General features: G+C 59.5%; 1 protein-coding gene across 9 annotated transcripts in view; it reads left to right on the top strand.

Annotated features, from left to right (window-relative positions):
- Positions 1 to 23,697, top strand: part of Shank1 (SH3 and multiple ankyrin repeat domains 1) — a 44,068-nt gene that overhangs the window by 1,732 nt on the left and 18,639 nt on the right. For 5 of the 9 annotated variants that reach the window (XR_010048688.1, XM_063253194.1, XM_063253192.1 and 2 more), the window contains exons 2-17: positions 743 to 1,040; positions 1,212 to 1,415; positions 1,899 to 1,970; positions 2,987 to 3,095; positions 3,240 to 3,391; positions 5,067 to 5,234; positions 5,603 to 5,719; positions 10,230 to 10,307; positions 10,481 to 10,547; positions 10,760 to 11,090; positions 11,812 to 12,005; positions 15,497 to 15,610; positions 15,757 to 15,832; positions 16,285 to 16,311; positions 17,014 to 17,052; positions 23,550 to 23,632. Coding sequence is in view for 8 of the 9 variants with exons in the window: in XM_063253194.1 (XP_063109264.1) it covers positions 786 to 1,040; positions 1,212 to 1,415; positions 1,899 to 1,970; positions 2,987 to 3,095; positions 3,240 to 3,391; positions 5,067 to 5,234; positions 5,603 to 5,719; positions 10,230 to 10,307; positions 10,481 to 10,547; positions 10,760 to 11,090; positions 11,812 to 12,005; positions 15,497 to 15,610; positions 15,757 to 15,832; positions 16,285 to 16,311; positions 17,014 to 17,052; positions 23,550 to 23,632 (2,086 nt within the window). In the remaining variant the exon portion in view is untranslated. The remainder of the gene's footprint in view (positions 1 to 742; positions 1,041 to 1,211; positions 1,416 to 1,898; positions 1,971 to 2,986; positions 3,096 to 3,239; positions 3,392 to 5,066; positions 5,235 to 5,602; positions 5,720 to 10,229; positions 10,308 to 10,480; positions 10,548 to 10,759; positions 11,091 to 11,811; positions 12,006 to 15,496; positions 15,611 to 15,756; positions 15,833 to 16,284; positions 16,312 to 17,013; positions 17,053 to 23,549; positions 23,633 to 23,697) is intronic. The other 4 variants (XM_063253198.1, XM_063253196.1, XM_063253195.1 and 1 more) reach the window with 3 other exon arrangements.

The following is a 23,697-nucleotide window of genomic DNA, read 5'->3' as shown; positions in this document are numbered from 1 at the left end:
CCTCCCACACCCACCCAGGCCCTAAGGCCGCAGTCACCTGGAACTCACTCCCAGGACCAGCCTCCCCAGGCTGCCCCCTTCCCTCCCCAAGCCACCTCTCCCAGCCCCCTCGGGGACACCTGTGCTACACAGGTGCCCTGCCCCGTGCCACCCTCGTCCCAGTACCCCTTGCTCTCTCCCCTGGGGCAGTGCATTCCCCAGCAGTTCTCGCCACAGGCACATGTTGGCAGTGACACTTCAGTGAAGTCACCGCTTGCTTCTGCCTGCTCACAGGCACCTCCTGCTGCCCCAGCCACACCACACCTCCCTTGTCGCCTTACTACATCTCCCCCTAGCTGAGGGACCAGGCCAGGGCCAGGAGGGCAGGATGCCGGTCTCGAGGTCCAGCTGTCTGTCCTTAGCTAATTTTAGCTGCATTTTTCTGTGGCCTGACAAAATGGGCCAGTAGCTCCCGCGGTGATTCTGCGGTTTCTGGGACACGGCCATGCTGGGTCGGGAGCAAAGTGGGGCGTGGGGGTTGGGGGCTGTGAGAGCAGGGCCAAGGGCAGGGAAGGAGACAGGGCCTGGAGCACTGCGGGGGATGTGGGTGTGTGTGCCGGAAGTGGAAGCAGCAGGAGCCTGTGCAGTCTGCAGGTGTACCTGCCGCCTTCCAGCCCACCCAGATCACAGGGGTATGGCCACCCTGGGCGGCCTTTGCGGGGTCCCTGACTCCCAGCCTGACAGTCGCCCTTGGCCCCCGTAGCCGCCTGTGATGCTGCCGTCCTCCACTGCCCCGTGGCCCCACGATGACCCACAGCCCTGCGACAAGCGAGGACGAGGAACGTCACAGTGTCAGCGAGTGTCCCGAGGGGGGCTCAGAGTCCGACAGCTCCCCAGACGGACCAGGGCAAGGCCTCCGGGGGACCCGGGGCCGGGGCAGTGGGGCACCTGGTAACCTGGCCTCAGTCCGAGGCCTCCAGGGCCGCTCCATGTCTGTCCCTGACGACGCCCACTTCAGCATGATGGTCTTCAGGATTGGCATCCCGGACCTGCACCAGACAGTGAGTGCTGGTGAGGCCGAGGAGGTGTCCAGAGGCCTGTGGGGCTGGGTGTCTTCCCTGGAAGCCCCAAGGACACCCCCATCTCCTGGCTCCCAGATCATCTTTCACCCCTGCTCACCAGGACCCCCAGCTCACCCTGGCCCCCACTGTCCCTTTGCCTACCCCTCCCAGAAATGCCTGCGCTTCAATCCGGATGCCACCATCTGGACAGCCAAGCAGCAAGTGCTCTGTGCCCTGAGCGAGAGCCTGCAGGATGTGCTCAACTATGGGCTCTTCCAGCCGGCCACCTCAGGTCGAGATGCCAATTTCCTGGAGGAAGAGCGGCTGCTGCGAGAGTACCCCCAGTCCTTCGAGAAGGGGGTCCCCTACCTGGAGGTGAGGCTACAGCCTCCCCTGCCCACTTGCGACCTGCAAGACAGAGCATGGCCCTGGAACACGCATGTCTCGCTCCCAGTACCATGACTGTCCTGGCCAAGACCCAAACTAGAGTGACCCCAGTGGGCCATTTTGACAGCTTCAGAATCATGGGAGAGAGACAACTCACAAGGGCCTGAACTCATGTCACCGTTTGTCCCCGCTCCAACCAGCTGAGTAACCTTGGGCCAGTGCCTTCCCCACCCCAAACTTCTCCTGGCCATCAGTTGGGGAAGGGCTTACTGTTCTAGCAGGTGTTCTAGAAAGCTCCCTGCAGGCTCACGATGCATCTTCTTCAAGGCAGGGTCATACACCTGCCCCTTGGCAATGTCCCTGCCACCTTTGCCCACCCAGCCCTGAGCCCATCCCGGGGAGATCAACCCTTACCCTCACAGGCCCCTGAAACCACATCTGTTCCTCTCCCCTACCCCACCCTGGCTTCAGTTCCGATACAAGACCCGAGTTTACAAACAGACCAACCTGGATGAGAAGCAGCTGGCCAAGTTGCACACGAAGGTGAGAGAACCATGCCAGCCGTGATCCCCGGCCCCCTACCCCCAGTTCCATATACCAGGAGCCCCTTTGCAAAGTGCCCACCTCTCTGTGGCCCTGCCAGTTTCTCGAAGCTTGGGATTCTGCCCCACGGCTGGGCACCCCTTTATCCCTCTAACCCGTCCCAGCTTCCTTCCGTGGCCCTTTCTCTTCAACCCAGGCCTACCTGGCTCCTTGGACTCCCCCTTTCTTCACCTGAGACCCCCTATATTGCTCAGGACCTCTTTCCTGCCCCTCCTGAGACTGGAACCTTGGCACCCAGGGCTCTGCCTAGGGACTGTTTCACAGACACCCCACAGCCCCCAGTGTCCAGCCCAAGCCTCTGCCAACACCCAGGGTCATACTCTCTCCAGGCATACTGGTTCTCCTGAGACCTTTTCCTCCAGGCCAGAGCACCCGCAGTGTCTCCCTGGTCAGCTAGGAGCTGCAAGGAAGCTGGGGGTAGGGTGCAGGGGCCACAGGGAGAGGATTCCTGACAGCCAGGAAGAAGATAACCCCATCCCCTCTCTCCATACCCCGTCCCGTACACCACACATTTGGTTTGCTCCTCTCCACGATGGCTTTGGTCCATTCTACCTAAACTGTCTGCCTTGGGAGCCAGTGGCCACGTGGGCCCTGCTGGGAGTGTGACACACACTGGGGGGTTGCCAGGATTTAGTGCAAAGGCAGTAAAGTGTCTTATTAATAATTTTCATGTGGCTCACCTGTCGGAGCAGTTATCTCATGGATCTATTCATCGAGAACATTCATCAAAATGAATGTCGCTCTCTGGACGGCTCCTCTCCCTCTCATCCTTTTTTTTTGGAGGTGGCTCCTAGAAACTTTCCCCACACTGTCTGTGGCTGGCTGTGTGTTTCCACTGAGCAGCACTGTTCCAGCTCCCTCTGCTTATCCCCCCTCCGGGCCCTGACATTCTCTGTCTGTCTGTCTGTCTGTCTGTCTCTCTCTCTCTCATTCTCTGTCTCTGTCTCTGGGCTCAGACGGGCTTGAAGAAATTTCTGGAGTATGTGCAGCTTGGAACGTCTGACAAGGTGGCACGGCTGCTGGACAAGGGGCTGGACCCCAACTACCATGACTCGGATTCAGGAGGTAGTGAGGCCTGATTTGTACCCAGATCAGTTTTTGCCAATTCCTTCCGAGAAGAGGCCACAGGGTCACCGTTTGTGGCCCTGGAGGTGGGAAGGACCGGGAAAGTCACAGGCCTGTGTGTGACAAGCCTTTCCTGTCCTTCAGAGACCCCTTTGACCCTGGCGGCCCAGACCGAAGGCTCCGTAGAGGTGATTCGAACCCTGTGCCTGGGCGGGGCCCACATTGACTTCCGGGCCCGAGACGGCATGACAGCACTACACAAGGCCGCCTGCGCCCGACACTGCCTGGCGCTCACGGTAACCCTGACTTCTCACTCCACTGGGTCCCTCCTGCTTTCCTGTATGTTCCTACTCAAACTGCACTGCTTTGACTTTCGTTAAAAAAAACAATGCCTTTCTTAGCTCAGTGTGGTACTATATGCCTATAACCTCATCACTCAGGAGGCTGGGGCAGCAGGGTTATAAATTTGAGTATGGTCTTAGTGCCTTTCGAGATCCTATCTCAAAATAAAGACTAGAAAGGGCTGGAGGTATAGCTCAGTGCGAAGCCCCTGAGTTCAGTCCCTAGTTCTGAGGGTAGAACATGCTCCTCTTTTTGTCCCGCATACTAAACCCCTTTCTACAGACTGACATATACAGTCCCCATTGTCACTGACCCTCCTCTGGCCCCCAGGGCCACACCCATCTCAGCCCAGGGACAGCCCCTTAGCACCCACCTCTCCCCCAAGGGCCCCGAGTGCCTCCCCTCTGAGCAGCTCAGCACCCACCTGCTCTGTCTCCTCTTTCTGTCCCTGAGACAATGAGCTTCTGGCTGTGGCCCGGCACACCCAGAAATCACCCCTTTCTGACCACAGCTCCCCACCTCTTCTCTCACAGCAAACACAGCTCCTTGGTCACATACCATACCCAAATGCCCTTTACTCAAGAGGCAGCCCACATCCCCACAAATTGCAGGAGTGCCCTCCCCCCAGTACCTAGGTGGAACCCAGGGTCTTCCCACTAAGTTACATCCCCAGCTCTTTTTGTTTTGAGACAAGGTCTCCCTAAGTTGTCCAGGCTGGATCCTCCTGCCTCTGCCCACCCCCCCAGGATTGCAGCAGGTGCCACCTTGCTCATCTAATGAACCTTGTCCATGCATCCCATGCACACTCTCCCCCACGCTCCGTCTTGTATACACGCACATGTGCACACACATACACACACACAGATCTCTACTGTCCAATCCACCAGCTCCTGGCCACACGAGACTATTTAAATTTCAATTAATTAAAGTGAAAATAAATTAAAATTACAGCTCCTGGGGCCCAGCAGCCCTGTGTGGCTGCCATGTTGGTCCACGCGATTGGCGAGTGGCCCCCTCGCCACTGAGCACCCGGTCGGACAGTGTTGCTGAAGGCTGTCCTCGTATGGGCTGCCGTCAGTACTGTCTCATGTTAATATTCAGGGCTGCTGCCTTCTGTGCCCTGAGCTTTCCATTAAGCGGGGTCACCCCCAGCCCCTGATCCCCAGCCCCAGGGAGGCCGATGCAATGCCTGCCTTCCCCCAAAGCTCTGTCCCAGGTTGCCCTCTGTGCCCCATCCTTGAGGTTCCAGTCCCAGTAACACCTCCTGCTTGGCCATCTCTTCTGTTTGGAACCCATTTTCGCCTCTGTCCTCCAGCAGGCACTTTGTGGACTGGATATGGAGACACTGTGGTCACTGTGATCCTCCAGTGGCCCATCTGTGCTCCCCCATGAGGGAAGGTTGGGCAGGATGTCTGGGTCCTGTGGTGGCATCTCCCCTGTCCCCTCGTTCACAGGGACGGGTGGGAGTGGCCCAGAGCAGGAAAGGGCCAGGCTCAGGATCACAGAAGAGCATCATGGCAGAGGTGTGTCAGGCACTGGCTGGTGTGGGTCACCCAGGACTCTGCGCCCCACCTTCAGAACAAGCCAGTTCTTGTGTGACTGTCTTTGGTCATCTCTCTCCCTCCTTAGGCACTCCTGGACCTCGGGGGCTCCCCCAACTACAAGGACCGCCGTGGGCTGACCCCTCTGTTCCACACGGCTATGGTGGGGGGCGATCCCCGATGCTGCGAGCTGCTTCTGTACAACAGGGCCCAGCTGGGCATCTCGGACGAGAATGGCTGGCAGGAAATCCACCAGGTGCGCTGCACTGGGCCGGGCTGGGACCCAGGTGCCTGGGTGCTGAAGCATCAGGGTGGTGGCGGAGGCTGGATCCAGGTGCTGGGGTCCCCACAGTACAGAAGGTAGGGGTGACAATAGCACGGTCCCCACAGAAGAGAAAGTGGGCTGGGAGCCCGGACAGTATGGTTTTGGCCCCTTTGAAGGACCGGACAGGATGCCCAGGCTTAGGAGGAGCATTCAGACTCCTGAAGCTGACAGCCTTGCTCCCTGACTAGGAAAGGGGCAGGAAGGAGAAGTGGCTGCAGGGATTCCTGGCCTGGTGGGAGAGAAGGTCCTGGAAGGAGGCAGACCAAGTCTGACCTGGCTTCTGCTCCCCTTCCCCCCAGGCCTGTCAGCGGGGCCACTCCCAGCACCTGGAACACCTGCTTTTCTACGGAGCTGAGCCTGGAGCCCAGAATGCCTCCGGGAACACAGCCCTGCACATCTGTGCTCTCTACAACAAGGTCTGCCCCAGCAGCACTTGCTCGCCCCTCATGTCTGCCCACCTGCCTGCAGACCTCCCAGGGCCAAGCTCAGGTCTTCTCAAGCCCAGCCTCCCAGCCACTGCGACCTCTGCTCCTTCACGGTTTCCATTCTTCATCCACTCACCTATCCATCCATCCATCCATCTACCTGTCCTTCTAACCAACTGTCCATCTGTCATCCATCCATCTGTCCACTTGCCCATCAACGCATCCATTCATCCATCCGTCATCCATCCACACACTTGTTCATCCACCCAACTATCCATCATCCATCCATCTACTCACCCACGCATGTATCCATTCTCCCATCCTTCCATCTATCCATCCATCCATCCATTTACCTACCTATATACATCCACTCACACCCATCCATCCATTCATCTACCTTTTCATCTACCCATCTATCCATCCATCATCCATCCATCCACCACCCATCCATTCATCCATCTGTCATCCATCCATCCACTCGCCTATCCACCTATCCTTCCATCCACCTATCCATCTACCCAATTATCCATCTGTCATTCATCTACCTACCCACCCTACTTGTCCAGTCAGCCATCCATCTATCCATCATTCATTCATCCATCCACTCACCCACCAAATACATCCATCCACCTGCCCATCTTCCCATCTATCCATTCATCATCCATCCACCCACCCACCTGTTGTCCATCTGTGCATCCATGGGTCCACCTATCAATCTTCCCTCCATTTACTCATCTATCCATCCATCATCCATCCATCTACTCACCCACCCACACATCCACTCTCCCATCCATCCATTCATCCATCCATCTACTTGTCCATCTACTTATCTATCTATCCACACACCCATTCACTTATACATTCATCTATCTGTCACCCATCTATCCATCCACCTATCTATCTGTCCATCCATTCATTCATCCACTTATCAGCCTACCTGGCTATCTACCCAACTCTCTATTTGTCAACCCTTTACCTACTCACCTACCCACACCCACCATCCATCCATCATCCATCCATCTGTCCATCATCTGTCCATCCATCTAATAAATACATACTGATCTCCTTCGATGTGTCAGACCCAGAGCTGGCTGTGGTGACAAAGTGTTGGGTTCATGGTCCAGCAAGGAACAGATGACATCCTTGCTCTTACAGCTCTTACTATCCAGAGAGCTCAAGGCAACACCAAGGGAATCCAGGTCCCCTCTGGACTCATATCTGGGGTGGGGCTTGGGTAGAGCTGGTGTACTGGAGGACGCCACCCTTGTTAAGATGAGAGAAGTTGGCTGGAGAGGGGAGGGCACCGCTCCAGACACGGGGTATGGCCTGCACGAAAGACAGGGGTGGGGATAAGGACTGTTGTAAGAAGTATCGGGTTCGGCAGCCCCTATTTGCCACGTGTCTCCAATTAGCCAGCAGTGTGCATGGAGTCTGCGTGGTGCCTTGGCAGGAACAGAGGAAAGGCTGGAGCAGGGTCCCGAAGGGAAGAGGCTGTGTTACCCATGTGCCAGTTCAGTGCTGGGTAGACAGTCCCCGTCCTGGCACATTCCTCGAGAGGCGGCTGGAATGCGAAGACAGGAGGTCTCACGTAGCAAGCCGAGACAGCCATTGGTGAGGGCTAGGACACTTTGCCACCCAAGTGCCCAGTGATCTCCAGCAGTGCCCTCTCAGGTGCCCCTGGGCCACCCACCAGCGTCTTCCTGCTCCCTGCCCTTGCAGGGCTGCTGCGGGCACTTAGGGGCAAGGGACGGGGCCTGGTGTGACGCTGCTGGGCCATCAGCCCCCTCCTCCAGGAAGTCATCCAAAACAGCCTCAGCCCCTTCTGCCTCCTGAGAACTTGCAGTGCCAGAAACTTGGCAGACAGCCACGCGCTGCCGTGTGGCGGGAGCAGTGTGCTCAGCGCCGCCGAGGGAGGACTCGGTGTTTTTCAAATCCAAGCAGTATGGGCATGTCCCTTCCCTGCTGGCTGTCTCCCCTGCTCTCTGACACAGGCCTCTTGGCCACATGCAGGCAGGCAGGTGAAGGGGCCTTTGCTGAGCCCCCTTTCCCTGTTCTGCTCCTGGAAACAATACCACATCCTTCACCCAGTGGAACACATTTGTGATGGTGGTGTAGAGTGGTCTCTCCCTAAAGGAAAACCACGAGAATGAGGATTGCGATTATGACGACCATTGCCAGTGTCAGGCAGGAGACATCCGGGCAGGATAACTCGCCACCCGGAGAATTACCCAGCAGGCACGGTGTGCTTAGCCTGCCAGATGAATGGGGCATCTCTCCCCTCGGCCTCCCCACCCCCCCACCCCCACCCCCCGGTCTCATCTGTGAAACGGGTCGGTAGTTCATTCCAGCCGCTGGGAAGGAGGCGCTTGGCATGGCGTCTAATAGGTTGGAAACATTAGAGCTCACTTCCTGTTTCTTTCCCCTACCCAGGCTCCAGGCTGGGCTGGGCTGGGCATTACTTGCTAACCATTGTGCTGGCCCCTGAGGAGCCCTGTGTGACCAGAGCTGGGAAGGGCAGGGCTGGGCTGTGAGTGCCTGAAGAGCAGGACGGAGTCTCAAGAATTAATTGTCTGCAGTAGGCCTGGCTGAGTCTTTGTGGAATGAATGAATGAGCAAAGGAGTGAGGGATGGGCCTGCTGTGTTGATTCCCACCAGGACTGTGTGGATGTCTGGCTCCGGGTGTCCAATGGGTGTCTGCTCCAGGTTCAGCTACTCCATGAATGAAAGAATGCATGGATGAATGGATGCATGGGTTTGAACAAGTGAACTTTGACTGACAGCTCCATCACCTCCATCCTCACCCTTTCCACACGCTTGACTTGACCGCCTACTGTGTGCCGGGGATGCAGGGTAATGAGTCGGAGACAGTGCATGTGCCCCAGGAGGATACACGAATCACTGCAGTGAGAAACAGCTTCTCTGGGCAGCATGCACCCTTGCACGTGGCAGCTTAGCAGCGTGGCTGGCACCGGTGCTTACACACCGACTCACAGCACACCCAGAGCCCTGACTAACCAAAGGCCAGGCTCATGTCTTAACTGCTGGCTCTCTGTCTGTGTGGTCCCAGGCATGATGCTGCCCTCTCCAGGAGGCGGAGTCTGTGCCAGGCTGCTCAGAGGACATGCACAGAAGTGGCCAGTGGAGCTGCTTGTGGTTTAGCCTCAGAGGGAGCCAGCTGGGGGCCAGGCAGACGGAGTCTGGCCAGGCCGATGTGCCCACTGACTGTTAATCCAGCCATCCCAGTGGGCCAGGCGCTGGTCCGGAGGGCAGGTGCCAAGGACAAAATCCTGCCCCTCTGTAACTCACCATGTGAGAGGGGAGGGGAGAGAGCCGGCAGATGCAAGGGCTGTGCCAAGTGGGATTTCCGAGGTGGTGGTGTGAAGATGAGTTGATATGGACTTAAAGGAATGCCTGGCACCTACCAGAGGGTCACATCAGATAAAATAAGAAGGATCAGGACAGCCTGATCTTTTAGTTGGGACAGCCTCTCAGAGAGGTTGCATTTGAGCAGGAAGCTGAGTGAAGTAAGGAAGCGAGCCGTGTGGAAATCTGGGCGCGGAGGTGTCCAGGCAGGGCAGTGGCAGGCCGAGGGCTCTGTGCCAGGAGCCCCGGGAGCCAGCAAAGGTGGTAGGAGGAGAGAAAACCGGGCAAGGCAGAGGTGCGGTAGCCAGCTGAGTCGAGGCCACCAGGAGCGTGTGAAGGGCGCAGGGTTAGCCCAGGGAGCCTAAGCAGAGGCCCCGAGTGACGTCGCTGAGGAACTGCCATGGATGTAGGTAGATGGCCTGTCCCTGCCGCCTCATCCTGGCTCCTCTGTCCTCCTGGGATGTGTCCCCTTCCTTCCTTCTGGGTCTGGCAGAGTGCGTGATTGAGATCAAAGACCTCAGAGTCAGGCAGACCTGGGCTGGAATCTGCATGCTGACAGTCCCGCCGCCCTATGACCTAGGGCTCCTTTGGGAGCCTCAGTTCCCCGACTGTAAAATAGAGACAATCATCTCCATCTCCTCCTGGGACTGCCGGGCAGCTCTGAGCGCCTCTGCCTCTCCAGAGCTGAGCGCGGGAGTCCTGTGTCAGATGCGGAGAGCAAGGTTTTCCCCTGCTTCCGCCCCCCAGGGGACTTTTAGCAATGTCTGGAGATCATTTTGGTTGTCAGGACCGAGAAAGGGACTGCTAGTGGCATCTAGTGGTGGAAGCCAGGAGGCTGCTCAGCACCGGTGGGGCTGAGCACAGCCCCGGAGCACCCCCTAGATCAGCCTATGAGCAGCTCATAACTCCAGCCACATGGGCTAACTGTCCTTCCTCTCCTCAGGGTCCTGGTGGCCACGTTCAAGGAGTGTCAGGTGACACTCACTTTAGTCACCTACTTTCATCTAACCCCAGGCCCTGCTGGTTCAGCTTGGATCATTCCTGGAGTTCTCAGTGAGGTCCGGGGAAGCCAGTGTCCCCTCCCAGTGATCTTTTGTTGTTTTTCGTTTTGTCCTGTGCTATTGGCTGCTATCCCCAGGAGACCTGCGCTAGGATCCTCCTCTACCGAGGGGCCAACAAAGACGTGAAGAATAACAGTGGACAGACACCCTTCCAGGTCTGGGTTCAGGGGCTGTGAAGGGCTGTAGGGACCGGGAGGGGTTGCAGCAAGGGATGCCGGGAGGGAGGCTGCGGTCTGGGACAGGGAAGGGTGAGTTGCTGGCTTGGGGGCCCTCAGGATGTTTCCACCCTCTCATGTCACCCACCCCATCCCTGCACCCCTTTCTCCAGGTGGCAGTGATTGCTGGGAACTTCGAGCTGGGGGAGCTTATCCGAAACCATCGGGAACAGGACGTGGGTAAGGAAGGGGGAGCCGGGCAACTTGGGTTCAACCATGGAGTTCTTGGTGGGATTGGAGGGATCTGAACTTGAGTTGCAGGGGATTGATTCTAGAACCCCTCCTTTCTCTCATCTCAATCTCTCTCTCCCATGCCTCTTCTGCCCTAATGGCCCCACCTGCCTCTATGTCCCCACCTTGTATCTCCCCAATCCACCACTGTGGCCTCCCAGTGCCCTTCCAGGAATCCCCAAAGTATGCAGCCCGGCGACGGGGACCCCCAGGAGCCGGGCTGACGGTGCCCCCTGCACTGCTCAGGGCCAACAGTGACACCAGCATGGCGCTGCCTGACTGGATGGTATTTTCCGCCCCGGGGACATCGTCCTCGGCGGCCCCTGGCCCTACCTCGGGGCCCCAGGGCCAGTCACAGCCCTCAGCCCCCACAACCAAGCTCAGCAGCGGGACCCTCCGAAGTGCCAGCAGCCCCCGGGGTGCCCGGGCCCGCTCCCCATCCCGAGGGAGACACCCAGAGGAAGCCAAGAGGCAGCCCCGAGGACGGCCCAGGTAGGAGGCTGCAGCCCTGGCTGCACAGGCCCTGCTGAGCCTTGCGATGCCCTCGGACTTAACTGTCCTGGAGCCAGGCCGGCTGCCCACCTGCCCTTCAAATGTGTCACATTCATGGCAGGGGTCTAGGGGCTGGGGATCCCCCTGAAGTGTGGGCTCTAGTCCTTGAAGATGCTAGAATGGCAGGGCAAGGCCAGAGGATGGCCAGCATGAGGACTGGCTGTGGGAGGGCCATCCAGGCCTGGGATGTGAGGGACAGAGAGGTCACAGGGCAGAGGGGAGGGCAAGCCTGGGGCAGGGGGACCAGCCTGGGGCAGAGGACCAGCCTGGGGCAGGGGGACCAGCCTGGCTAGAGGAGGGCAGGACAGGGCTGGCCAGGCCTGTCCTGAGGAAACAGGAGAACTCGGGTAGCAGGCAGAGGCTTGGACCTGACCCAGGTGAAGTGGGGAGGCTTGGGAACAGGGGATGACACAGTCCAGCTCGTTTCCAGGAAACTGAGTCAAGGGTGTGTGCAGGATGGGAGGAGGCTGGAGACGGGGCTGGGGGCAGCAGTGGGCAGACAGAAGAAGCCCCAAATGCCCTCTTCACCCACGATGCCGGGAAACCTACTCAGCGCCCACCGTCCCATGCTCCACCCTGCTCCTGCCCAAGGAGCCCTGTTCTCCCCTGGGTTCTCCTTCCCTGCCCAGGAGCACCCCCCTCACACCCTCTGTGTTCACAGCTCCAGCGGGACGCCCCGGGACGGACCCACCGGGGGCACAGGGGGCTCTGGGGGCCCTGGGGGGTCCCTGGGCAGCCGAGGACGGCGACGGAAGCTCTACTCAGCAGTTCCCGGACGCTCCTTCATGGCTGTGAAGTCCTACCAGGCCCAGGGCGAGGGGGAGATCTCCCTGAGCAAGGGCGAGAAGATCAAAGGTGACCGGGCAGGGTGGGCAGGGGCAGGGGTGCCCAGAGGGCTGGGGGAGCCCAACCCTTGGGAGGGGGCAGCCGGAGTCTGAGCCTCAGACACCAAGAACGAGAGTGCCACACCACTCTGGGGGCCGCTGGGAACCCTGAGGCCCCCTGTACCTTGGAGGAGCAGACAGTGGCTGAAGGGACACTGTCAGGCCAAGGAGGGGGCAGCAGCGTTCTTGGGGTGCTGACAGGTGCTGGCTAGGCACGCGTAGCATTCGACCCTCGTGATCTCCTTAGACTCCTGCTGGCTCTTGCAGGAGGATATCACGAGCCCTACTGTTCAGGGCAAGGACATCCAAGCAGCAACCTGCCCAAGGTCCCCTGCGTGGCCTTCCTGTTCCCTGCTTGGAACATGAACCCAAGCACCTGGGACATGTGTCTCCCTCAGCTGGGGGTTGTCACTGAGAAACAGACAGTGCCACCTCTGGGGGGCCCTGGTGAGGTGGCAGGGCGTAGCCCTCAGCCCAAGGCTCCTTCAGAAGTGGCCACTGTCCAGAGTGCCTCTTTCCCCTTCCTGTGTGACCTGGAGAATGGCACCAGTAGGCCCACGCCGCAGCACTTTGGTATGAACTCTGAATAAGCATTGTGGAGCTGGGGTGGCTTGCTGTGGTTCATTCAGGTCAAAGAACCCTTCTGCCCCAGCGCTAGGTTGCCCCAGGGGTACCAAGCAGGCAGGCAGGCAGGAAGGCAGGGTCCTCCAAGGAGGCAGCCTCTTGGCAGGCCTCCGTGGGCATTCCAGGAGCAGATGGTCTTCTCTGGTAGGCTGTCTCCCCCTGACGTGAGTTCCTGAAGGCAGGGAGGTCGCAGGCACTGGGTCTCCGCAGGTTTGCAGAATGAATGAAAGAATGAATGAACCGCAGATGCAGAGAGAATGAATGAAGGATTGTGTGCAGATGGGATGCACGGGGCAGCGCAGCTCCCTGGCAGCCAGCGAGCCTGGAAAGTGCAGTGGGGGAGAGGAAGAGAAGGAAGGAAGGAAGGAAAGAAGGAAGGGAAGCAGAGGTCAGCGTCCAAGGGCTGCTGGGTGGCACGGGCCCCACTGTATCTCCTACTATGTCTTTTTAAGCTCCAGGCACAAAATTTCCTACAGAAGGGCACACACCACCCTCTTGGTTTTTTCTTTGATGGAAGAGGGGCGGTGCTAGAGATGCGACCCTGGGCCTTTGCACAGAGGGACAGCTCTGTTCCTTTTCTTTATCTTTTATTTTGAGATAGGGTCTTGCTGAGCCATCCTCCTGACTCAGCCTCCCAGAGTGTTGGGGTTGCAGGTATGCACCACCGTACCCAGGCTGCCCTTGGTTTTTATGTCCCACTCTTTGATGATGGGGGACTTACCTGCCTCCAGACCTGCCAGAGAGTAACTAGGAGGTGGGACTGCCCGCAGGTGGCCTCCAGTCCTGGTGTCACAGAGCTCCCTCCTGCCCTACACTTGGGATCGCCCCTTCCTGCCCTCTCCTCCCTTCTCCGTGGGCTCTGGGGACCTCATCCTTCTTACCATTCCTCAGATACCCCCTGTCCTTCCCTGCACTGGCCCTTGTCACTCACTGCCCTTCTGCCCGAGCAGCTCTCCTTCTCTGCTTGCATCCTCAGCCCTCGATCCTGCAGGTCTTGGCTTGCATGTTGCAGCCTCAGGGACCTGGACGCCTTCACTGTCCAGCCTCTATGCTGCCCTCCGGCCTCTCTCCAGAGACCCCATTTCTTTCCTGTGAGCTCTGGCCTTGGCTTCTAATCCCGCAGGCCTTCTGGTTCTGCAGGATGTGTGAGGGCAGGAACTGCCTGGCCATTTTCACCTGTGTCCACCCCGCTATCTCAGTCACGATTGACATTAAATATTTATTCAGTAGACCAACAAGTGGCTACAAGATAGCTCAGCTGGCCAGGAAGCCAGGCTCCAGGCACCCCCATCTCCCGCTTGAGTCCATGACCTTAGGCTGTCCCTCATAATTCCTGAGGGAGGCAGTCTGTAGCGCGAACGAACCCGGTGGTCTCCAGTCAACTCCTACTGTGGTCAGAGTAGGACTTTTTTGTGTGTTACCTATGCTTCGATGAGAAACCAGTTGTTCCCTACCTGGGACTCAGGGAGGAAGGAAAATTTGAGGTGTGGCCAAAGCTAAATTGAAATGTTTAACTAAAAAGGATTACAGTAAAAACACACAAGGGCCCAAACCCCCCTCAGGACATGCGTCCTCCCTCTGAACACACTTAGCCCGTTGTGCTGTGGTTTTGGAGTCCTCTTTCGTGTCTTTAGTGGCGTTCAGGCTGCCTCTATGTCCTGATTGAAAATGCTGACCTTTTAATGGGCATTTTGACTCTGGGAAAGAGCTAGATCCAGTGATGAGGTGGGAAGCACACACCATGACATTTTCATGAGCCGGTCTCTCTGCTGGACGGCGCCAGGCAGCAGCGTCCCCTGTGTTTGTGATTGCACCTTAAAAAGACACTCAGGAAAGAGAGCGCCCCGAGCTGCTTCAGAAAGCAACACGGATGACGGGATGGGTGTGTTCCAGGCCAGGAGGAGGATTCCGAGGGGGATTCCCGCAGTGTCTTCTACTGTAATAAAACTTTTGAACACTCAGCATATATTTTGATCACATCGAATATGTGGTGACAGCATCTTAAAAATGCTGGAGATGTGGAAGACTTGTGTGTGCGTCACTGTTGCTAGCAGAGGTAGCTGCTAGCTCCTGGATGGAGTTAGAACACTCTAGTGACTAAAGCATTAACCGTGGAGCTTGATGGCCTACAGGCACATCTGGCTTCTCCAGTGGTGCATCTGCTGACCCTGAGCGTCTGCTGACCCTGAGCAAATGATGTTAGCTCTCCCACAGTTTCCTCATCAATAAAACAGAGAAAACACAAGGCGCCTGGCCGGCCCAGGGCTCTGGCCCAGATCGAGGGCTGGATCACTGGGTATGCAAGGAGCAGAAGGTGGCTGGAGGTGGAATGGGAGGAGGTGGCCTCCAGGTATAGGTTTGAAGCAGAGGGAAGGAAGCCAGGGGAGATGGAGAGGTGGAAGAGGGAGAGGCCTGGGAGCAAATGACAAGATTAGGTGGCAAGGTGATTTTAGGACATGGCAGGGGTAGGGATGGAGGGTGAAGGGGAGCCTGGGTTCCCAACAGTCGCTGACATCCACATAGAGCCTGGAGAGTTTAAGGGAGTCATGCAGGTGGGCTGTGGCTGGTGACCAGGGGACACAGGAACTGCCAGACATGCTTCTGACCTGGGCAGACCATGTCCTGGAACATAGTCCTTTTCTTCAACCCATCTGGATGTCCTCATTGGGCCCCAAAAAGGGCAAATTGGAGCAGGCTATGACTTAGTTCTTAACCACCCCCTTATGCTTAAGGATGCCCTTGGACTGGGTGCTGGGAATTTCTGGAAGGCTGGGTAGGGCAAGGGGGCTGGAGAGCCCCGGGAAACATGGAAACATTTCTGTGTCCCTGCCCTGCCAGTGCTCAGCATTGGGGAAGGAGGATTCTGGGAAGGCCAGGTCAAAGGTCGAGTTGGCTGGTTCCCCTCTGACTGCCTGGAAGAGGTGGCAAACCGATCCCAGGAAGGAAAGCAAGGTAAGGAGGAACCTCAGCGCACTCTAGAATCCTCGTGGCCCTTTCTTCCTCCCTCTTTACAGGGCTGAGGGGTGAAAGTGGATGGGAAGACTTGGGCTTGTGGTTTCCAAAGGAAGGGTCCAAGTTTGTCCCTCATTCCCCTGCAGAAAGCCGCAGCGACAAGGCGAAGAGACTCTTCCGACATTATACTGTGGGCTCCTACGACAGCTTTGATGCCCCAAGGTAAATGTCCTTACCCCCTGAGGTGCCCCACTACCCAAACCCCACACTGTAAAACATCCCCATTCTATCTCATCTCCTTTTCCCCTTTCTTGTCTTCTAAAATGTGAAGGGATTTGAAGGGTGGAAGAAGGCAAAGTTAGCTTCAAACAACAGCCCAACCCCAAACCATCCTTGGCAGCCACCGAGGCTGTCCAGCTCTGGGGAAGCCAATACTAACTGGGATTCAGGGCGGGGTGGGGGTTCTTGAGGGTGCTGTGTGTGTGGCTAGCTGGAGGCCCTGGTCTCATGTGCCTACTCCCACCCTGGTCTCTGTGTGGTCCCACGCAGCAGAAGTGTGTGTGCACCCCGATGTCTCCCACTGGTGTGTGGGGCAAGCAGAGGGGCGGGATGGAGGGCAGAAGGGCACACTGACGCCTTTCCCTCCCTGGCTGCTGGCTGACTTGCTTCTGAAGCTTGATGGATGGGATTGGCCCAGGGAGGTGAGAGGGGAGGGGAATGGCCAAGATGGGAAGGCTGGGGTTGCCTGTGGGGTGTAGGAGTGTGTGCGTGTGCATGGCCAGAGTGGAGGTCTCACCTGCGTGAACGTGCATCTCTGTGGGTGCGCATGACACGTGTCTTTATGCATGTGCGGCTGGGTACCCCCTGGACCCCAGGCTCGTCCCCCCGCTGTAGGCGTGTTTGTGTCTGCGTCCTGTGGGGATGGCCAGTGCACACCTGTGCTGCCCGTCGAAGTGTTCGGGTGTCTGCTCACACCTGTGGCCAGGCGGCTGTCTTTCCGCATCTGTCCGTCTGCGCATGTCAGAGTGTGCATGCCTTTGCATCCTTCCGGCCCTGGCTCTGGCTGTCTAGAGTCTAGGACCTGGAATGTTGGGGGAGGGGAGGGTAGAGGAGGGGAGGCCTGAGAGCTTGGGCTCCCAGAGGGCAGGGCTGTGGGGGGTAAGGAGGGCCATAATTGGGTGTCTAAAAGATGACACCATCCTCCGCTGCCTTCTCCCAATCCAGGGAAGGGTCCCCTTGTTCGTAGCATCCTTCCATTAAATGTGTCCAAACCTATGTGTCTGTGTCCTGGCCAGTGGGGATGGGTGGGGGACTGAGGGAGGGGAGAGATGACAACACGCGGAGAGGGTGGAGCCCGGGTCCCACCCTGCGCCCCAAGGGTCTGAGGCGCTTGACCATTTTAGTGTGTGTTCACCTGGCACGTCTCCGGCTCTGGGCACTGCGTGAGTATCTAGGTCCTCTCACCCCGAGCTCTCCCCTCCCCGCCCCAGCTGGTCTCTGCTTCTTGTCTGTGTGGTCTCTCTGGGTCTCTCCTCGCCTGGGTCTGGGGGTTCCTGGCTCCACCTGTTGATGGCGACCCTGCGGGCCTCACACCCTCCTCCCCTCCTTGGCCTCCTGTGCTGCTGTGTGTGGCTGTCTACCCTCTTCCTCCTCCTCCTGCCTTCCCTGTGCTCCCCGACCCTGTCTGTAGCGGCCTCGCCAGGGTGCCCTGCACCCCAAGGCTGCCCTTCTAGAGCTGGGCCTTCTTCCTGCGTGCACCTCCTTCCTGGCGACGCCACCCACTCTCCCCGCGCGGGCTGAGGGTCCACGCTCTCCCGTAAGCATGGTGCGCGTGTCCTCCAGCAGGGGCCGGCCGGCTGGGAAAGGTTTTGGCCTTCCTTTTGGAGGCCCTTCCCGACTGTGTGTCGGTCTGTGGTGGTGGGCTGTGTCCCCTCCGGGGGCCTCCGCCTCCTCGCGCGTCCCTGCCTCAGAAGTGGGGCTCGGTCCGCACGCACGTCCCTGCTGCACGCGGTCTCGGGCGTCTCGACGGTGCTGTGCGTCCCTCTCCCCGCGCGCTCCCTCACTCTGCACCTGCGCGGGAGGGCTCCGGAGGGGGAGGGGACGGGGGGGTAGACCGGAAGTGCCTCCCTCCCCCCGCACCTCGCCCCTCCGCCCGCCGTGGGGGCCCCGCGCTCCCCTCCCGGCCCCCCTCCCCTCCCCCCGGCCCCTCCGCCCGCCCGCCGCCGCCGCCGCCGCGGGCGCAGGACGCCAAGGGGTTAAAGCCTCGCACCCGCCGCGCCGCGCGGAGCTGTCCGCGGTGCTGAAGCCGGCGCCGTTCGCGGTCCTCGCGCTCCGCGACCCCGCGCCCCGCGCCCCCGCGCCCCCCGGCATGTGAGCCCCCCGGCTCTGCCCTCCCTGCCGCGGGGGGGTGCGCGCCCCCTCCCCCTCCCGGCGCGGGTCAGCATGAGGCGGGGCCTGGGGGCCCGGACACGGGGGTTCGGCCGAGCGGGGACGGGGACGCCGCGGCGGCGGCGGCGGCGGGGGCGGCCGGCACCGGGACCCGGGCCGGGGCCGGGGCCGCGGCAACGATGGCTTTGTCTGCGGTCGGCGGCGGCGGCGGGGGACTCGGGGCTGGCCCCGGCGGGGGCTCCCTGCCGCAGCCGCCCCCCGCGCTCTCCTCCAGCTGGCCGGCCCTGGGGCCCCGGCGGCGCAGCGTCTGGTACATCTACAGGTAACCCAGCGCCGCCCCCGCCCAGGCCCGCGCCGCGGCCCCCCGGCCCTCCGCGCTTCCTTACCCCGCACTAAAGCCTCCCAGGCCCCTCTTCGCATCTCTGCGCCTCTCCAGCCTCCTCTCCGGGCCCCCGTACCCGAGTCCCCATACACACTCCTCGGCCCTGGGAGTCTGTCCTGCACCCCTGCCGCCCCCCCCCACCAGGTCTCTTTTCCGGAGACCCCAGCCTGGCTAGGCCCTCCACACCAGGCCACTGCAGGGCTGCAACTCACATGCCCTTTGCGCCACCCTCCGCACCCCCACTTCCCCGAGCTCTCCCTTGGGGCGCCACCGCTGTGGCTTCCTCCAGGCCTGGGTCCCTCTGATACCCCTGTCCCCGCCTGCCCGCCTTTTTGGAGTTGGCGAGTCCCCCCATTCATACCCCTCTCTCCCATTCACAATCGTCCCCCATCACACACGCATCCCGCCCCCGCCTCCTCTCCCCTCCTCTTTTTCCGCTGCGTGTCACTGTGCGACTGTGCGCGTGTCCGTGTGGCTGTGTTGAGGTGCGTGTATGCCTTCCCGCAGCCCCGTGTGTGCGTGTGTTTGTGCGTGTGTGCGCGCGCGCGCGTGTGTGTGTGTGTAAGGCACGGAGCAGGGAGGTGGGAGACGATGGGCTCCGAGCCTGCCCCTCGGCCGCGTCCATCTGTGTATCCCTGTGTGACAGTGTCTGTCTCTGTGTGACTTGGAGCGATAGCGAGGCTGTCTGGGGACCGTGTGTGTGTGTGTGTGTGTGTGTGTGTGTGTGTGTGTTTGCGCGCGTGCGCGCATGTGTGTGTGTGTGCGCGCGTGTGTGTGTGATGGAGTGGATCTGTCCCAGGGACTGCGGCTGCGTTTCCCAGTGCCCAGCCTCCTCTCGTGCCTGGCCTGTCCCTCCCCCACCAGCCCCTCCCCCTCCCTCCTGTGCTTGGGTCCCTGCGCCCTGCTCCCTGCCCTTGGGGGGTTGTGCATGTGGGGGACCCTCCAGCCGGCAGTCTTGCCCTCTGCCCGTGTGGGGCACGTGTGCCGGGCTGCCGCTGGGCTTGTGCACCGAGCCTCGGCGGCTGCGCGCCTCTACCCACGGGGAGGGGCTGGCTTCCCTGTGGAGGGGGCTCGGGCCAGGCCACGCAGAGGGGCGCGCGGGAGGGGGCGCCATGCCCAGCAGCAGGCTCTGAGCTGTGGGATCTGAGAGTGTGAGAGGGCTCTCCGGGTGGGGGCGGGGAACGTGCTCGCCGCAGTCTCCGCGTGGGGGATCCGGTGAGCAAGAGCGGGCCACCGGGCTCCAGAGGCCTCCCAGGGACGCCGCGGGATGGCCTGGGGCAGAGCCCTGTGCCAGCTCCTGACGGGCAGGTAGTCGGTGCCTCGGAGCATGAGTGGGGTGCTGTGAGGGGTGGGGAGCCAGTGTGGGGGCGGGGCGGGGCTGCAGGGATCTGGGGAGGTGGAAGGAGGCAGGAGAACAGGCATGGAGAATGGGGGTACGGGAGCTGGGGGGCTCGGGGTGTCTAGCAGAGAACTGGGGTGGGAGGAGTGGGGTGCTGGGAATGTGGAGAGGACTGGGGGTGGGGACTTGGGCCGCGTACAGAGAGCACCAGGAGAGGGGAGGAAAGGAGAGGACGCGGGAATGTAAATGAATGCAGCTGCTGGTCTGGGCGGCAGGCAGCGGTGTGGGATGGAGACCAGGACGCAAAAGTAGGAAGCACCTTGGGTGCATGACAAGGGTGTGTGCGGCTGGGGGTTTCAGGGGACATGAGGGGGGCACTCCCCGAAAGTGAGGAAGCAAGGAGGTGCTGGGAGGGATGAGGAGGTCACACAGCCAGAGAGGAGAGCATGAGGATGTGGGTGTGTCAGGAAGGACGCAGGGAGGGACAGTCCCCAGGTGTAACAGCACCTAGGCCCACGGGAGGGGGACCTAGGCAATGCGGAACTGCGATGTAGCACTGGGAAAGGAGAGGGGCTGCCAATTGAGGGGATGGTCAGCTGGGCTCTGGGTGAGGCTGGCATGGGAGCCAGAGGAGGGAGAAGGATGTGGGGATGGAAGTCGAGGGGGCAGCAGAGTGGGGAATGGTGAACTGGGGTGTTAGGACACTGTTGGGGTATGTGGCCAATGGGAAATTCAGATGGTGGCTCTGACAGCATCTGGCTGGTGCAATCCTGAGCAAGCTCTCTGTGTCTCAGTTTGCTCATTGGTAAAATGGGAATATCAGGCAAACCGCCCAGGTGTGAAGTGCTGGGATGGCGCCTGGGGCTGGGCAGCAGCTCCGGGGCTGTTAGCAGTGTGTGACCCAGGTAACGGGATGAAGTTCCTGTGCTGGAGGTCAGGGGTACTCCTGGTAGAGGTGATGTGTTCAAGGTCCTCAGGCACTGTGGAGCAGAGGGTGGTATTACAGCAGTTACACCCGGTTTTGTTGTTGAAGATTATTACTGTGTGACCTACAGCAAGTTCCTTAAACTTCCTGTGCCTCTGTTTCCTCACTTGTATTAGGAAATGGAGGTGGTAGTTTATCTCTAAAGTGGGTTTTTTTCCTTTTTTTGTCTTCTTGAGATTGAGTCTCATTACGCAGTTCAGGCTGGCCTTGAGCTCACTTTGTAGCCCAGGCTGGTCTCAATCTCGAGTCAATCCTCCTGCCTCAGCCTCCCTGGTGCTGGGATGACAGGCATGTGCCACCATGCCCCTGCTTATATCTAAACTTTTACAGATTTATCTCTAAAATGATCTTTAATTTTCTTCAGTGTTGGGGATGGGCCCCAAGGCCTTGCCCATACTAGGGAAGCACTCGGCCCCTCGAACCCCACCTGGGCCCATGAAGGGTTCTGGCCCTCCCCTCACCCCTAGGCACAATTACTATTCCATGGTGGGATGGAGTAGCTTTCGAGGGCCTAATGTGGGGGGATGATGAGCAGGTACAGATGTGCGAAGCAGGAGTGAAAGAAATCGGGGTGCTGCAGGAAGACAGGAAGAAGGGCACTGCTGGGGACCCTGGGCAGGTGGCGAGGACCTAGGGGCCGCAAAGACATGAGGGATTGGAGGAGGCTGTCAGGGTTTGTGGTCAAGACCCAGGCTGGGGTGAGGATGTCACACGGGCAGTCGCTGTGACCTTGGAACCACCTCCACTGACCCCAACCACGGGCCAGTTGAGCCTTCTCAACCCCTTTGTGTCTTCCCACCCCCGCCCTGCCCGCGCACATCCCGCTATCCCAGGCCACCACCGACGCACCCCAGCTACCGAGGCCTGGCTCATGGGCTACTTGTAAACTCAGGGGGAGGAAGACAGGGCAGGTAGGGCGCAGATGTGTTCCTGAGACCAGGATGAACCCGGGCAGGAGCGGTGGCTAGGTAGGCTGGAGTACGTCCCTGCTGTGGCTGTGGAGAGACAGGAAGGCATGGTGAGGAGGCGGGGCACGCGCAGGCGCAGAGCTGGGGGGGGGGTGCCTGGTATGGATTTTACAATGCAGGTCGCAGGGATCACGGGAGAATACAGAGGTGCCTGTGGGGGGCGGCGCTGAGGTGCAGCGGGAGCACAGTGGGTATGATTGGCGTGTGCTGGGACGTGCGCAGGGGGTGTGTTGTTGGAATACGTGGAGAGCAGAGTGAGGGGAGTTATTATTGGCGTGTACTGGGATGTGTGGGGGTGTTGGTGAAATATACTGGAGTATTCGTGGAGGGCTGCCGTTGCCGAATCTGTGGGGGTAGGTAATTGGGGAGCACGCGTGGCTATTATTGGAGTGTGTTCGAGCTGCACGGGTATCGCTGGGATGTGCTGAGGGGGTCCACGCATTGTTACAATACCCTTCGCCATGGGAGAGTAGCACCCTGGCTGCCGGCACCGTGGGAAGGTGCACAGGGCAAGGCAGGTCGGGCGTTCCAGAGGCGGCGGGGCTTCGGAGGCTGTTCTGGAGCCGTGGTGTTTGGTACTCCTGTCTATCCTGATGGGGCCAGAGTTTGGGGGGCTGCTGTTGGATCAGGCCTGAGTAATGTCTTCAGTATATGACCTTTACAGGCTATGTGGGCATCACCCATGTGTTGGTGAGGCTTGATGGCTTTCATGGGAACTGCCAGCATAAATTCGTGGGTGGCCCCTCAGTGCCTGCTGTGTGCTAGAACACACCGGCGGTGTGCAGAGATTCACCTGCGGTTTCTCTGATCTCAAGGCCCCTAGAAAGGCCTGTAGCAGTGGGAAACACTCAAGGTCAAACTGACCTGCATAGCAGCCAGCAGCCACGTGCAGCCACCTGGCCCTTGGAGAAGTGGCCGCTGTGACCAAATGTTGGTTTGAATGTGGATGTTCGACTTTGATTATTGGCCATAAAAATAGCCACCTACAAGCCAGGATTGGTGGCACACACCTGTGATCCTGTCACCCAGGAGGCTGAGGCAGGAGGATTGCTGTGAGTTTGAGGCCAGTCTGTGCTACACTGTGGGTTCCAGGACAGCCTGGACTGCATAGTAAGATGCTGTTATCCAAAAAGAAGTGGGGGCCATCAAGTGATATTTGTGTGTTTTGTTTATTTTTCTGGATTGGGTGTTCAGCCCAAGGTCTTTGCACTCAGCTACATCTCCAGGCCTTTTTTATTTTTGGTCTTGTTAAGAAACTAAGTTGCCCAGGTTGGGCTCGAACTTGTGATCTCCTGCCTCGGCCTCTCAGAGTGCTGGGATGACAGGCGTGCACCCCTGTACCTGTCCCCATGTGTCCCCTCGATTTAATACCTTGATCTAAAGATAGTGCCTGGATCCCGCTGAGTGCTGTATAAATACACTACACGAAAGCCTCCCCTCCAGAGTGCCCCCAGACCTCATCATGTGTAACTGTGCCCCCCAGTAGAGTGAGGAAATGGAGACACAAAAGGTTAACCTGTGGGCTCAAGGTCACAGACAGGAAGTGGCTCTCAGAGACACAGCCAGGCTGTGTGGTAACGGGGAGGCCTCTCCTCACCCTCCAGGTGCCCGGCCTGCTGAATGGCTGGGTGGATGAGCAGCACTGCAGGGATGAATGAGGAAGGAGTGAGTGGGAGAGCCAGCACCCCAGGCTGAGGGGGAGGCCTGGCGGGGCTGCTGGGAGAAGGCGCAGGCTGGGTGGGAAAGATAGCCTGCCCGGGAGGAACACTCATTGGCCCTGGGTTCCAACAGGGGCTGGGGCACTGCGGTGCTGGCCAGGGTGCCAGCACTGGGTCTCATGGTGGCTTCTCACCCCTTCCCTCCTGCCCTCCTGCCAGCGATTACATCATTAAGGAGAAAACAGTCTTGCTGCAGAAGAAAGACAGCGAAGGGTTTGGGTTCGTGCTCCGGGGGGCCAAGGGTGAGTGCCGGCTGGGGAGGGTTGGGAGGAGGCTCTCAAACCCAGCAAGCAGGGCCGGGACCCCA

This window comes from Cavia porcellus, unplaced genomic scaffold (genome assembly GCF_034190915.1).
Source record: "Cavia porcellus strain 051 isolate PalLab524CR breed Dunkin Hartley unplaced genomic scaffold, mCavPor4.1 scaffold_7, whole genome shotgun sequence".
Taxonomy (NCBI): Eukaryota; Metazoa; Chordata; class Mammalia; order Rodentia; family Caviidae; genus Cavia; species Cavia porcellus.
Note: the sequence above shows the minus strand (reverse complement) of the source record. Positions and strands in the feature narration are given on the sequence as shown.